The sequence below is a fragment of the Helianthus annuus genome, chromosome 3, assembly GCF_002127325.2.
Source record: "Helianthus annuus cultivar XRQ/B chromosome 3, HanXRQr2.0-SUNRISE, whole genome shotgun sequence".
Classification (NCBI taxonomy): domain Eukaryota; kingdom Viridiplantae; phylum Streptophyta; class Magnoliopsida; order Asterales; family Asteraceae; genus Helianthus; species Helianthus annuus.
The window spans coordinates 154,727,829-154,740,253 of NC_035435.2; the positions used below are offsets into that span (position 1 = coordinate 154,727,829).

Consider the following 12,425-nt stretch of genomic DNA (forward strand, 5'->3'; position numbering starts at 1 on the left):
TCTTCAGCTTTTTTCGAAGAAAACCCAGTTTAATTTCATTCAAAATCTCGTTTTTCTGGTGATTTTGAAGATAATCACTTGATTTGTTCGATTCAATCACTGATAAGTGTTTCTATCATTCAAAATTCGTCAATTGATGAAGAAACCAGCTTCGATCCATGTAAGAAATTCTTTAATTTCATTTTCACGATCTGGGTTTTTATTTAGTCATTGCGTTTTACGATCTTGGCGGGGGTCCGGGGGCGCCAGCCCCTGGCGGGGTACAAGGGGCAGAGCCCCTGGCTGGGGTTGACAATTCAGACAGTTCACAGACAATTCAGACAGTTCACTGTACTAAAAACGCATCAGAAAAATTTATTTTCCAGAACTTGGTTCATTTCGAAGACAGTAATTCGTAGACAATTCAGACAGTTCACAGACAATTCAAAAACAGTTCACAAACAGTTTTATGTGTACATTGCGTTTTAGAAATAAGAGAGTTTCATGTGTTTTCTGGCTATTGCGTTTTAGAAAAAACACATTTTTAAGTATCTTTAGTCATTGCGTTTTAGGTAAAACACATTTTTGAAGTGTTTTTAGTCATTGCGTTTTAGGTAAAACACATTTTAGGTGTTTTCAGTTCATTGCGTTTTACAGAGAACACTTTCTTTTGTTTTTTTAGGTCATTGCGTTTTAGAAATGAGACATTTTTAAGTGTTTTCTGGCATTGCGTTTTACAAATAAAACATTTCTTTGTGTTTTCTGGCCATTGAGTTTACAAATAAGACATTTATTTGTGTTTTTTGTGCATTGCGTTTTAGGTAAAACACTTTTTTATGTGTTTTCAGTCCATTGTGTTTTAGAAATAAGACATTTCTTTGTGTTTTCTGGCCATTGCGTTTTACAAATAAGTCATTTTTTGTGTTTTTGGTGCATTGCGTTTTAAAAAAAATGTCATTTTTAAGGTTTTTTTTCATTGCGTTTTACGTAACTGGTGGTTTTTCTATTGCGTTTTACACAACTGGGTTAAAATTTTTTTATTTTAAAATATAGCAATAGTATACTCGTTTTAAAGATAAAAAAAACGCTCGTTTTTTGGTGCAATTTTTATAAAAAAATAATGTCGTATGAAAGAGTTATTAACGTTTAAAAAATGGGGGGAATTGGAGGAGAGAGAAACTATTGGCTTGGATTGACTAGAATGCCCTTTAACAAACTCACGCGCCCCTTTTCTTTCTTTCATTTTCCCTGATTTAATCTTAGTCTTTGATTAACTAAATGGATGGTCAAGATCACTTTCTAGACTTCCTAGCCAAATAAACTTCGTATTGTATCTCCACCCTTCATTGTATTAATATTTTGAGCTTAAGAAAATATTAAAAAGCAAGTCACCGCATAATGTTTTGTGAGGATTATTTTAAGATCACCATTTTAACTTAAAAATATATATTCAAAACCTTATTATTTAATATCCTCCAACAACTTAGAAACAGCTTTAGTTAAATTAAACTAAATATATATATCAAAGTTCAAAGATGGCGGTCATGGCCTGGTATTTTCAGATTTAGATTATCTAGAAACAAAACGTGAACCATGTGCATGAGTATATTCTTTGTCCTTTGTCTCAATAATTATTTTAGCGATCTGGTTATAAAAAGATAGTATATTATAAATGCTATTATTTACTAATTTTATAACGAAAAAGTTCAGGAGGTTTTTCATGTAGTAAAGATTATCTGTTGGATGTGGACTGTTATTAATCTTTGAAATGACCAGAATGTGTGTCGTTGGGTTGATTACCAGTTGGCTATGGTGTGGTGACTGTTGTGATTCTAGACTGTTTAAGTTCACACAACAGGATAGTTAATCATTACTAACATTGTGCTCGTGTGGTGTGTTTTGCAGATAAAGCTCCGAGATAAAGTCATGGTCATGTTTATGGAAGGTAACAAGTTGGATTCTCATGTTTTTGTAATAGATGAAGTAAATCATTAACCCGGTGTATGGGTTTAAAAAAAAAAAAAACAGTTTTTGTTAATGTTGTCGATGTAATTAATTGGTGTTGAACTTAAATTTATTAACTGGTGTAGTACTAGATGGTACAAAAATGCCTATATTATAATTAAGGGTTTTTTTACATATTTTCCCCTCCTAATCTGGCTTATTACGTATTTCCAAAAAAAAAAAAAAAACAAATTACATATTTCTCGTTCCTAACCCATATATATTACATATTTCCCTTTTTTATTAATATTACTCTTAAAATGACTATTTTACCCTTAATGAACTACTAAATGAATATTTACATATTTCTCCTATCTAATATCATCAGTCAACTACATATTTCCCTAATTCATGTAGTATTTCTCCCATTCATATGTATATTCATGCTTTTGTAATAGAATTGGTTCAGATTAGGGACGTACCCAAGTGGAGGCTTGGGTGGCGGGCGTCCCCCTTAATTTTTTTGTTGGGTACTTTATAGGCAAAAATCCCTATCGTACCCATTAAAAGTTTGGTTGAAACCTTCGTTTGCACCTCTAGAAAATTATTCGTGGGTCCGCCACTGTATCTTCAGTTGTGTCAGAGTCAGGTAGTGCTCCGGCCATGATTCCACTACTAGACAAGGGCTGTAGTAATAGCAATAACCTCCAAAGAACACCATTTATCCCTGCATGAACAAACTAGTAATGGAAATAGTTTACGAAGAAAACTATAATAGTGTAATTTCTTTCTGCCTTTTCATTTTATCATTATAGAGTATGCATAGAGAATTACATTAGCTGGCAAAAGAAGTGAACCCACATTCTAAAAAACTGAAAGTAGTGCGGCAAACTGAAAAACATTAAAAAAAGGCATAAAAGAAATAAACAATTGAAATGGAGATAACTAAAAAGAAAGTGTGGATCAGCTACACTACCTAGGGGTGTTCAAGATCGGATAATCCGGTTTTCGGATATCCGAAAATCGGATATCCGAAATTTCGGATAGTGAAATATTGACATCCGAACCCGAATCCGAAATTTCGGATATCCGATTTTCGGATATCCGAAATTTCGGATTCGGGTTCGGATATCTAATCGGATATCCGAATATCCAATTTTTTATTTAATTTTTATTTATTTTTTATTTTTTAATATTTGGAACCAGATTTTTCGGATAGTTTCGGATATCCGAATATAAATTTCGGATATTTTTCGGATATTTCGGATATTTTTTCGGATAGTTCGGATATTTTTCGGATACTTCGGATATTTTTTCGGATATTTCGGATATTTTTTGGATACTTCGGATATTTTCGGATATTCGGATATCCGAAAAAAATAAAAATTAAATTTTCGATATTTTCGGATAATCCGATTATCCGAAAATTCTCAAAATCACTATCCGAATCCGAATCCGAATTTTCGGATTATCCGATTTTCGGATATCCGAAAATTCGGATATCCGAAAATTCGGATATTTCGGATACGGGTTTTCGGATATTTCGGATTCGGTTTCAGATTCGGATTTTTTTGAACACCCCTAACACTACCTGTAACCCAATTGAAGATTAAACCCATGTGATTGGCCATCTCATCAACCATATCCATGCATGCAGACGTGTCCTTGTTGCTCCCAGCATCCTCCCCATTTAAAAACTTCTTCTGCTTGATCATACTAGGGCTGGAAGTCAGAAATGTTAAACGTAGCACCCCTTATGTATAAATTTTAATTTTAAGTTGTAAATTTTTGCTAAAGTTGTTGTCCGAGATATTCAAATCTTAGTTTCAAATATTATACTTCCATTTACATTCAATGATATTCATAAAAATATAGATACATACTATTCATAGTCATGTAGCAAGTAGAAGAATTAGGGAAATACTACATGAATTGAGGAAATATGTAATTGATTGATGATATTACATAGGGGAAATATGTAAATATTCATTTAATAGTTCATTAAGGGTAAAATAGTTCTTTTAAGAGTAATTTTAATGAAAGGGAGAAATATGTAATATATATGGGTTAGGAAAGGGAAATATGTAATTGTTTTTTTTTTATTTGGGGAAATACGTAATAAGCCAGCTTAGGAGGGGGAAATATGTAAAAAAACCCTACAATTAATTAATGTAGAACTGCTGGTTGGGACCTACTTCCACGTATATTTAAACGTTTTACTTTGGATTGAGAATTTTGGATGTTACAGAATCGCAAGCAGTAATCGACCAGAAAAGGTGGGGTTGAGAGACGTCCACCTCGTAATCGATTGGAAACCAGAGAGAAGTGGGTGTGAATTGCAAAGCCGTAATTGTTTGGAAATCGGACATTGCTTCAATAAAGGAAAATTGGTTCCGGTAACTAACTGTAAGTGAGAATGAAAGTGTTGAAGCAAGTTAGAGGGATTTTAAGGGGAGGGGTAATTGGCTAGAATGCCCCTAGTTTGATATCAACCGCACATTTATTAAAGAAACCTAATTAATCACAACCATTGGATAAAAAATAAAGAACCTTAAGATTGAGTTATTGGGTTAGCATAGCCCCCACCCTAAAAACGAGATTTTACTACACATGTGTAGTATTTCCCTAAAAACCTAACCCACGCCCTAAAAACCTAACCCCCAACCCTACCGCCACCCAAAAACCTAACCCCACCCTTCCCACCCCAACCCACCCCCAAAAGCGTTTTAATTTGGGTAGAGAATTTTGGATGTTACACAATCGCAAGTAGTAATCGACCAGAAATAGAAGGGGTTGAGAGACGTCCACCTCGTAATATTGGAAACCGGAGAGAAATGGATGTGATTTGCAAAGCCGTAATTGTTTGGAAATCGGACATCGCTTCAATAAAGGAAAATTGGTTCCGGTAACTAACTGTAAGTGAGAATGAAAGTGTTGAAGCAAGTTAGATGGATTTTAAGGGGATGGGGTAATTGGCTAGAATGCCCATAGTTTGATATCAACCGCACAATTATAAAAGAAACCTAATTAATCATAGCCATTGGATCAAAATAAAGAACCTTAAGATTGAGTTATTGGGTAAGCATAACCCCCACCCTAAAAACAAGATTTTACTCACATGTGTAGTATTTCCCTAATAACCTAACCCCCACCCTAAAAACCTACCCTCCCCCCCCCCCCCCCCCCCGCAACCCTACCGCCACCCAAAAACCTAACCCCACCCTACCCACCCCACCCCCAAAAACGTTTTAGTTTGGGTTGAGAATTTTGGATGTTACACAATTGCAAGCAGTAATCGACCAGAAATAGGAGACGATGAGAGACGTCCACCTCGTAATCGATTGGAAACAGGAGAGAAGTGGATGTGATTTGCAAAGCCGTAATTGTTTGGAAATCGGACATTGCTTCAATAAAGGAAATTGGTTCCGGTAACTGTAAGTGAGAATGAAAGTGTTGAAGCAAGTTAGAGGGATTTTAAGGGGAGGGTGTAATTGGCTAGAATGCCCCTACTTTGATATCAACCACACATTTATTAAAGAAACCTAATTAATGACAACCATTGGATAAAAAAAACAAAAAAACCTTAAGATTGAGTTATTGGCATAACCCCACCCTAAAACCTAGATTTTACTATACATGTGTAGTATTACCAAAAAAAAAAAAAAAAAGAGAAAACAAAGTAATCCCCACCCTAAAAACCTAACACCCCATCACTACCCCCACCCCAACCCACCCCCCCAAAACCTAAACCCTCACCCCCACAGTCCAAAAACCTAAACCCTTTAATCCCCTAAAAAAACATAACCCTAAAATCTAAAACCAAAAAAATCCAACCCCTAAAGCTAAACAAAACCTAAAAAGCGTTTTTTTTTCTACCGGTGTCTTTAGGGGTATTTTCGTTTTTTTTTTTTGATAGAGGACCTTGTGAGATAGAAAAACTCCAAAGCGGTTTGTTGAAATTCGATTTCGTTTGTGAGTTATGATTTGTTTTTTTTTTCATTAAAATAGGTAGTTCTCTAGTTCTCTCAATATATATAAGTTTTCTAGTGATCCTTCACATATATAGGGTATGGTTCATTTGAGAACCACTCTTATTACGAGAACCATGAGAACCAATGTGAACATAAAAAATACCTAAGAAACACACAATTTTTTTAATATTTTTTTTAAAAATCGCTGTATTTCTTTCCTAAAAGAAAAAAATTCGAGTAACAATTATCGATGCACATGTGCATATGTATCATTTTTTTGACAAATTCCGTAATACATTACCGGTATTAGACAATTGTACTTTCATTTACACTACCGCCCGTAATAAATCTACCAAGTAATTAAAAAAAATTACATCTTTAAAAACCTTGTATGTTACACGTGTTGAATAGATCTAAAAAAGAGTTATATCTTTAAAAACCATGTGTATTACACATATTAAATAAATATAATTTTGTATATTAAATACTAAAAATGTCGTATCTTTAAAAAACCCGCGTATAGTTGGGTTGAAAAATCTACCAAAAAATAAAAATATTATATCCTTAAAAACCCCGTGTATTACAAGTGTTGAATAAATCTAATTTTACATAACAAATGATAAAAAGTTATATCTTTAAAAACTTCGTGTATTACACGGGTTATATAAATGTAATTTTGTATAGTAAATAATAAAAAAAGTTATAATTTTCAAAACCCCGCATTTTACACGTGCTGAATAAATAAAATTTTGTATACCAAATAATAAAAAGGTTATATTTTTTAATAAATTAGGATAACATTTAATATTAATTTATTATTTATATATTTAATATAAAATAAGTAGGAAAGAGAGGTATTTGTTTTAAAAATATATTAAATTAGCAATTTAGACTTGAGGATAATATTTTATTAAAGTATGATAAGATTTAATATAATTTATTATTTATTTAGTTAATATAAGATAAGTATAGATTTGAGGATACCTTCAATGAATGACACGTGTCCAAAACTTGGTTTCTTTTATTATAGTAGATAGATTTATTCAACCCGTACAATATCATTTTTATAGATATAACTTTTTATTGTTTAATATATAAAATTATATATATTCAACTCGTACAATAAATGAGGTTTTTAAACATATATTGTTTAATTATTTAGTATATAAAATTTATTTATTCAACCCCGTGTAATGCACGGGGTTATAACCTAGTGTAATTTTATATACCAAACAATAAAAAATTTACATCTTTAAAAATATCGCATTACACGGTTTGAATAAATGTAATTTTCTGTACTAAATAATAAAAAATATATATCCTTAAAAAACCATGTGTATTGTACGAATTGAATAAATTTAGTTTTATATATCAAATAATAAGAAGTTATATCTTAAAAAACCTCATGTGTTACATGGGTCGAGTAAATGTAATTTTGTATAGTGAAAATAAAATATTTAATATTTAATATATTAATACAAAATTTGGTTTTCGTGATTAAAATAGATTATTCTGTTGTTGCAAAATTTGTTAACGAAGTCTCAATAAATTTAACCCTTTATTTAAAACTCCGTAAATATATAAATGATAAACAATATTAGTTAATTTTATTTTAAGTTTCATAAAATTTATTTGATACCAAACTAAACAAAACGTTCAAATATAACTAATAAAGTGGTTTCTTTTATTATCTAGTATAGATTCAAATAAATAATATTATAAATGAGAAGAATGAGAAGGAGATTAAACTAAATAATAATTATCCATAAGATATTAAACTAATAAGATTTAGTAATCGGAACGTAAATGTCCAAAACACCCTCTGTCCTATCTGCGGTAACGGGGACGAATCAATTGACCATCTTTTCATCTCGTGCTCGTTCGCGCAAAGGATAAAGGATTTGGGAGGAGGTCAGTAAATGGGTCAGAGTCAACTCAATTTTTCTGCTGGAACGTACGGATTTGATGCGATTTCATCAGCATGTCAGTGGCTCGGTTAAATGGAAAAAGGTCGTTTATATGGTTATGCAAACGGTAGTGTGGTGCATTTGGCGAAGCCGAAACGACTTAGTTTTTAACAGAAAACAGCCACGATTCCATAATGTTTTTGAGGAAATTAAGGCGGCGAGCTTTATGTGGTATAAAAATCGAGCAAAAAAATCCTTGTTGGCTTGGAACCAGTGGAATAATTTTGGTGCAGCAGCCTTGGGTGTCTAATGTATGCTTGGTGTGCGAGTAATAGCTTCAAGTTATACTTTGTATGTTTATGTTTCACTGCATGTATGTTTTGCTGGATGTGATTAACAGTTGTTAATCCAGCGATTAGCGATTGATATAATAATTCCGTTTTTGTTGGCCGTTCAAAAAAAAAAGTAGGAGGGCTATCTATAATTAATTAATTAATTAAAAGATATTAAACTAAAATAATAATTATCTATAACAGATGGCCTAATATAATGACAAGTGTCTCTAAAATGGTTTCTTTTATTATATAGATATGAGTCTAAGCTTCATTTTTTTCATATTTTTAAAAGCGCTTTTATGTTTAAATAAACATCAATACACAATTTAAAGCTTAAATAATAACTAAATATAGATATTTTAAGTTTAAGTAGTTGTTAACATGTAATTTTAAAATTTAAATAAAAACTAACGTTGTAGAATTCGAGTATTTCTTGTTCGTTATAGTTTAGTAGTTTATTTAAGTTAAATTTATTTTTAAGGTATATTACTTTGGGTATTTAACTAGGATTATTATTAGTTATTTAATTAATTATTTTTTTATTGAAAATATAATCGGGTGTTATGGACCTTATTTTGATGTTTTATTTTAATATTATCTGGATTTTAATCTAAAAAACAGAGCGACAGAATCATTTCATGGGGATTGTCTGAGTCTAACGCATCGCTAGGATGAATTAATATCCTTATTACATAATTAGTTTTAAGACGATGCATATGATTCGCTGGTGCTCTTGATAAATTGAAATTTTCACAAGTGATGACTTGCTTTTTTTGCTTGTATGTTTGTTCCGGCCATATTAGAAAAATAATTAACGTTTAGATTTCATAAATGCATAATTATATACCCTTCTATTTGTTTTTTTTATGGTAATTTGATTTCTCATTTGAAAATTGTTGTTCTAGCTTCAATGTCTCGGGACAAAAATACTCGTTAAACACATTTAGAAGATAAATTAATAAAAGTTTAAAATTATATATACTTTGTATTGTTTAATTAAAAGTGAGTTGCACATAAACTCATCGAATTGCACATAACCAAGTTTTGTTTGTCTAATTAAAATACTAAAAAAATATATAAAATATCCATCTCTCATCGAGTTACATAGTAATCAAACATTCAAACCCTTCATCTTTAACCATTTGTGAAAGTGGAGATCACCGCTGGCAATTCCATTTCCAAACCTGTCGATGATCCTGATGTTTTCGGCGATTGAATACAACAAAACAATGGATGAAAACAGGAGGTTTACCGTCGAAAACCAGAGCCGTGCAAGAAAAAAAATCAAACAAGATCGAACCAGATCTGCGCAAGAACCACAAACTAGGATAATAAACTATTTATTTTTTTAACAACAATGAATGTTATTAATCAAACAATTAATTAAATAATAACCATGTGTTACTAGGAAAATAAATGCATGTGCTCAATTATTATTTTTTTAATTAGAAAAAACAGATTGATTGTGAACTCCATATATACCTAAACCCTCCACTCATCTTCTATCCTTTTCATGTTTCATGTGTAATTTTTTTAATTAAAAAAGTAATTATTTATTTATGAAAAGATTCCAGCTAGGGTTTTAACTTATCAAGTGTTTATAACTACTACGAATATTAATATCAGATTTGATCTTTGTTCAAAATTCTAGTTTATTAAAAAGATATATTAGGGAATAAAAAACGTGATTATAAATTTATATACTTATTAAAATTGATTTTTGAAATGGATCATAGGGTGCCTATATATACTACACTCTCATTTTATCAAGTCCTCACAACTTAACTTAAGAAGCATAAAACATACCATGGCAACTGCTTCTCACATGTCTCTCCTCCTCCTCCTCGCCCTTGTCGCACTCACACCTTCCACCTCTGCATCCCGAAACGTAAACTTAAACGCAAACTTACACCTACTTCTCCAACTACATGGATTTCCGCCCGGCCTTATACCTGATCCCATCGAAAGCTTCACTATATCCCCCGTAGGCTTTTTGCCACCCACCTTCGACTTCACCGTGCGCTTTAAGAAACCATGTTACGTACAGTACGTATACCTCAATTACTTCGCCCCGGTGTTTACTGGAAGGATCACCTACGGTAAAATTACCGGGATGAAAGGCCATAAGGATCAATTCCCGTCGGGCGAATGGATAGATATGTACGACGTCACAGCGGTTGGCCAAAAGCTTGTGTTCAAATTTGCGACTGCAACTGTAACGTACGATAGAGCGCTGTTTGAGGAGGTTAAGACTTGCAAAGATGGTCCTGCTATTGCTATTGCTGATCACTCTAACGAACTCATCTCTAACGAACTCATCTCTAACGAACTCATCTCTCAGGTATTAATTACTATTTATAGATTAGAAACTCGTGTATTATAATAATGAAAAATGTGAAGTTAAAGTGAATTAAAATTCAACTGTAGATGTAAAGCCGTTGTTGATCAATTATTTTTTTAAAATGGTAGTCTAACTATGATCCAATTTTATCTTCTCTACAGCTTCCAATCAGTGCAGAATAAGTTGGTGATCATAATGTTGAGGTTGCATCAGATCAACATCGATGTTTTGAGACTTTTGAAGTTGGGAAGTCTGGGGACAATAGCTTTTTTCATGTGTGTTGTATGAATAAACTTCAGGTTATGAACCTGTTTCGTTTTAAGATTTCGGTTGTGTTGTATGAATGAAGTTTTGGTTACGAACGTGTTTCGTTTTCAAATTTGATGAGAAATAATATGACGTGGTATTAAAATCATTTATTAGAAGAGGAATTTAAAAAAAAATAACAAATAGTTTTTAAACCAAGCACAAATATCTACTTAGGTGTAAATATTGTTTTTTTTTTTTAAATCAACCTGAACATTAATCAGATCCAGTATAGTGTAAAATAGTAAATTTAATTTTAAATGAAGTTTTTTGCCATGCGTCATTAATACTTTTCTGGTTGGTTGTGCTGTGAGAGATAAACCAAATATTGTGTATTGTATTTAGATATGTTAATTAAGGTTATAAATGAGTCTCTTCTCTTTATATTTTAAAAACACCACATACATAATTTGGTTATTTGGATGTGAACGCTCTAGCATAATGTTACATTTCCTATCATTTTGTTTTAAATGAAGTTTTTTACCATACGTCATTAATACTTTTCTGGTTGGTTGTGCTGTGAGAGATAAACCAAATATTGTGTATTGTATTTAGATATGTTAATTAAGGTTATAAATGGGTCTCTCTTTAGCATAATGTTACATTTCCTATCATTTTGTTAATTAACACATTACATATTTGGTACCGAAACTACTGGTCTATCATTAGAAATATGTTAAGAGAGAAGCTATAGGTTTCCAGCAAGATCTCCTCTTGATTGTTAGAGAGAGAAAGTGATGAGGGGATGTGGAGGTGCACATGAAAAATGTGGACATAAGCAAAACATTCTCTTGGTTTCAATTTAATATTGTATTGTTTATTTATGTGTACCTTTTAAATAATAAATTAATGAAATATTTCATCAAATACGAAGAGAAGTTTGTACCATGTTTTATTGTAAATTAAAATAGTAGAATAATATAAATGATAAATAAAAAAATAATTTAGTAATACTTAAACCCCGAAAAAAGGGATCCAAAAATGGATTTGTAATGAGCATTAAGAAGTACTAACCATTGCACAAATTTTGAATAAAAAAGATATGCTTGGTTGGCGATGATGTGATAGAAAATGCCTCATAAGGAAACTAACCATTACAAATGGTCTATATATCAAAATTTAATATTTTATGGTATTCCACAATAATTGCTTCTAAATTATTAAATAATTATAAAACGAGTATATGTCTTAGCTCAATATCAAAAACCCTCGTTTTTTTTGAACGACGACTTTCAAACGATGGATGACCACACCCTTGTAGTCCCGAAGGGTGCCAGGAACCCATCACCTACACACCTGGCTAACTACATTAATTACTTAATTTGTTCAGAAATTTCTTTTTGAGGAGTCCATTGTATAATAAATTACGTTATTGTCCCATTTTCGTGCACTATATATATATATATATGTGTGTGTGTGTGTTTTTCTTATTAACAAATACTAAAGAAGAGGGAGTAGTGAATCGAACCCGTGACCCCCTCTCGAGAGGTGATGTTTAAGCTAATGTATTTAATCTTGAAACACGTTATAACTAGTTTAATACCCGTCCGGTGGACGGGTTACGCTAACAAAGTAACAAACAAAGATAATCTATATTGAGAATGTTTGAGATTACTTCTCCTTTTCTTCTTTTTCATCTCAT

General features: G+C 31.7%; 1 protein-coding gene across 1 annotated transcript; it reads left to right on the forward strand.

Annotated features, from left to right (window-relative positions):
• The first annotated feature begins 9,943 nt into the window (after nucleotides 1-9,943).
• On the forward strand, nucleotides 9,944-10,899 carry LOC110928179. Its single transcript, XM_022171336.2, has 2 exons — nucleotides 9,944-10,477; nucleotides 10,639-10,899. The coding sequence occupies exons 1-2, from the start codon at nucleotides 9,944-9,946 to the stop codon at nucleotides 10,657-10,659; spliced, it is 555 nt and encodes a 184-aa protein (XP_022027028.1). The 3' UTR covers nucleotides 10,660-10,899.
• Nucleotides 10,900-12,425: the final 1,526 nt, after the last annotated feature.

Coding starts and splice junctions, on each gene's coding strand:
- LOC110928179 (XM_022171336.2), top strand. CDS start 9,944: ATGGCAACTGCTTCTCACATGTCTCTCCTCCTCCTCCTCGCCCTTGTC. Junction 10,478..10,638: donor CTAACGAACTCATCTCTCAG/GTATTAATTACT, acceptor TCTTCTCTACAG/CTTCCAATCAGTGCAGAATA.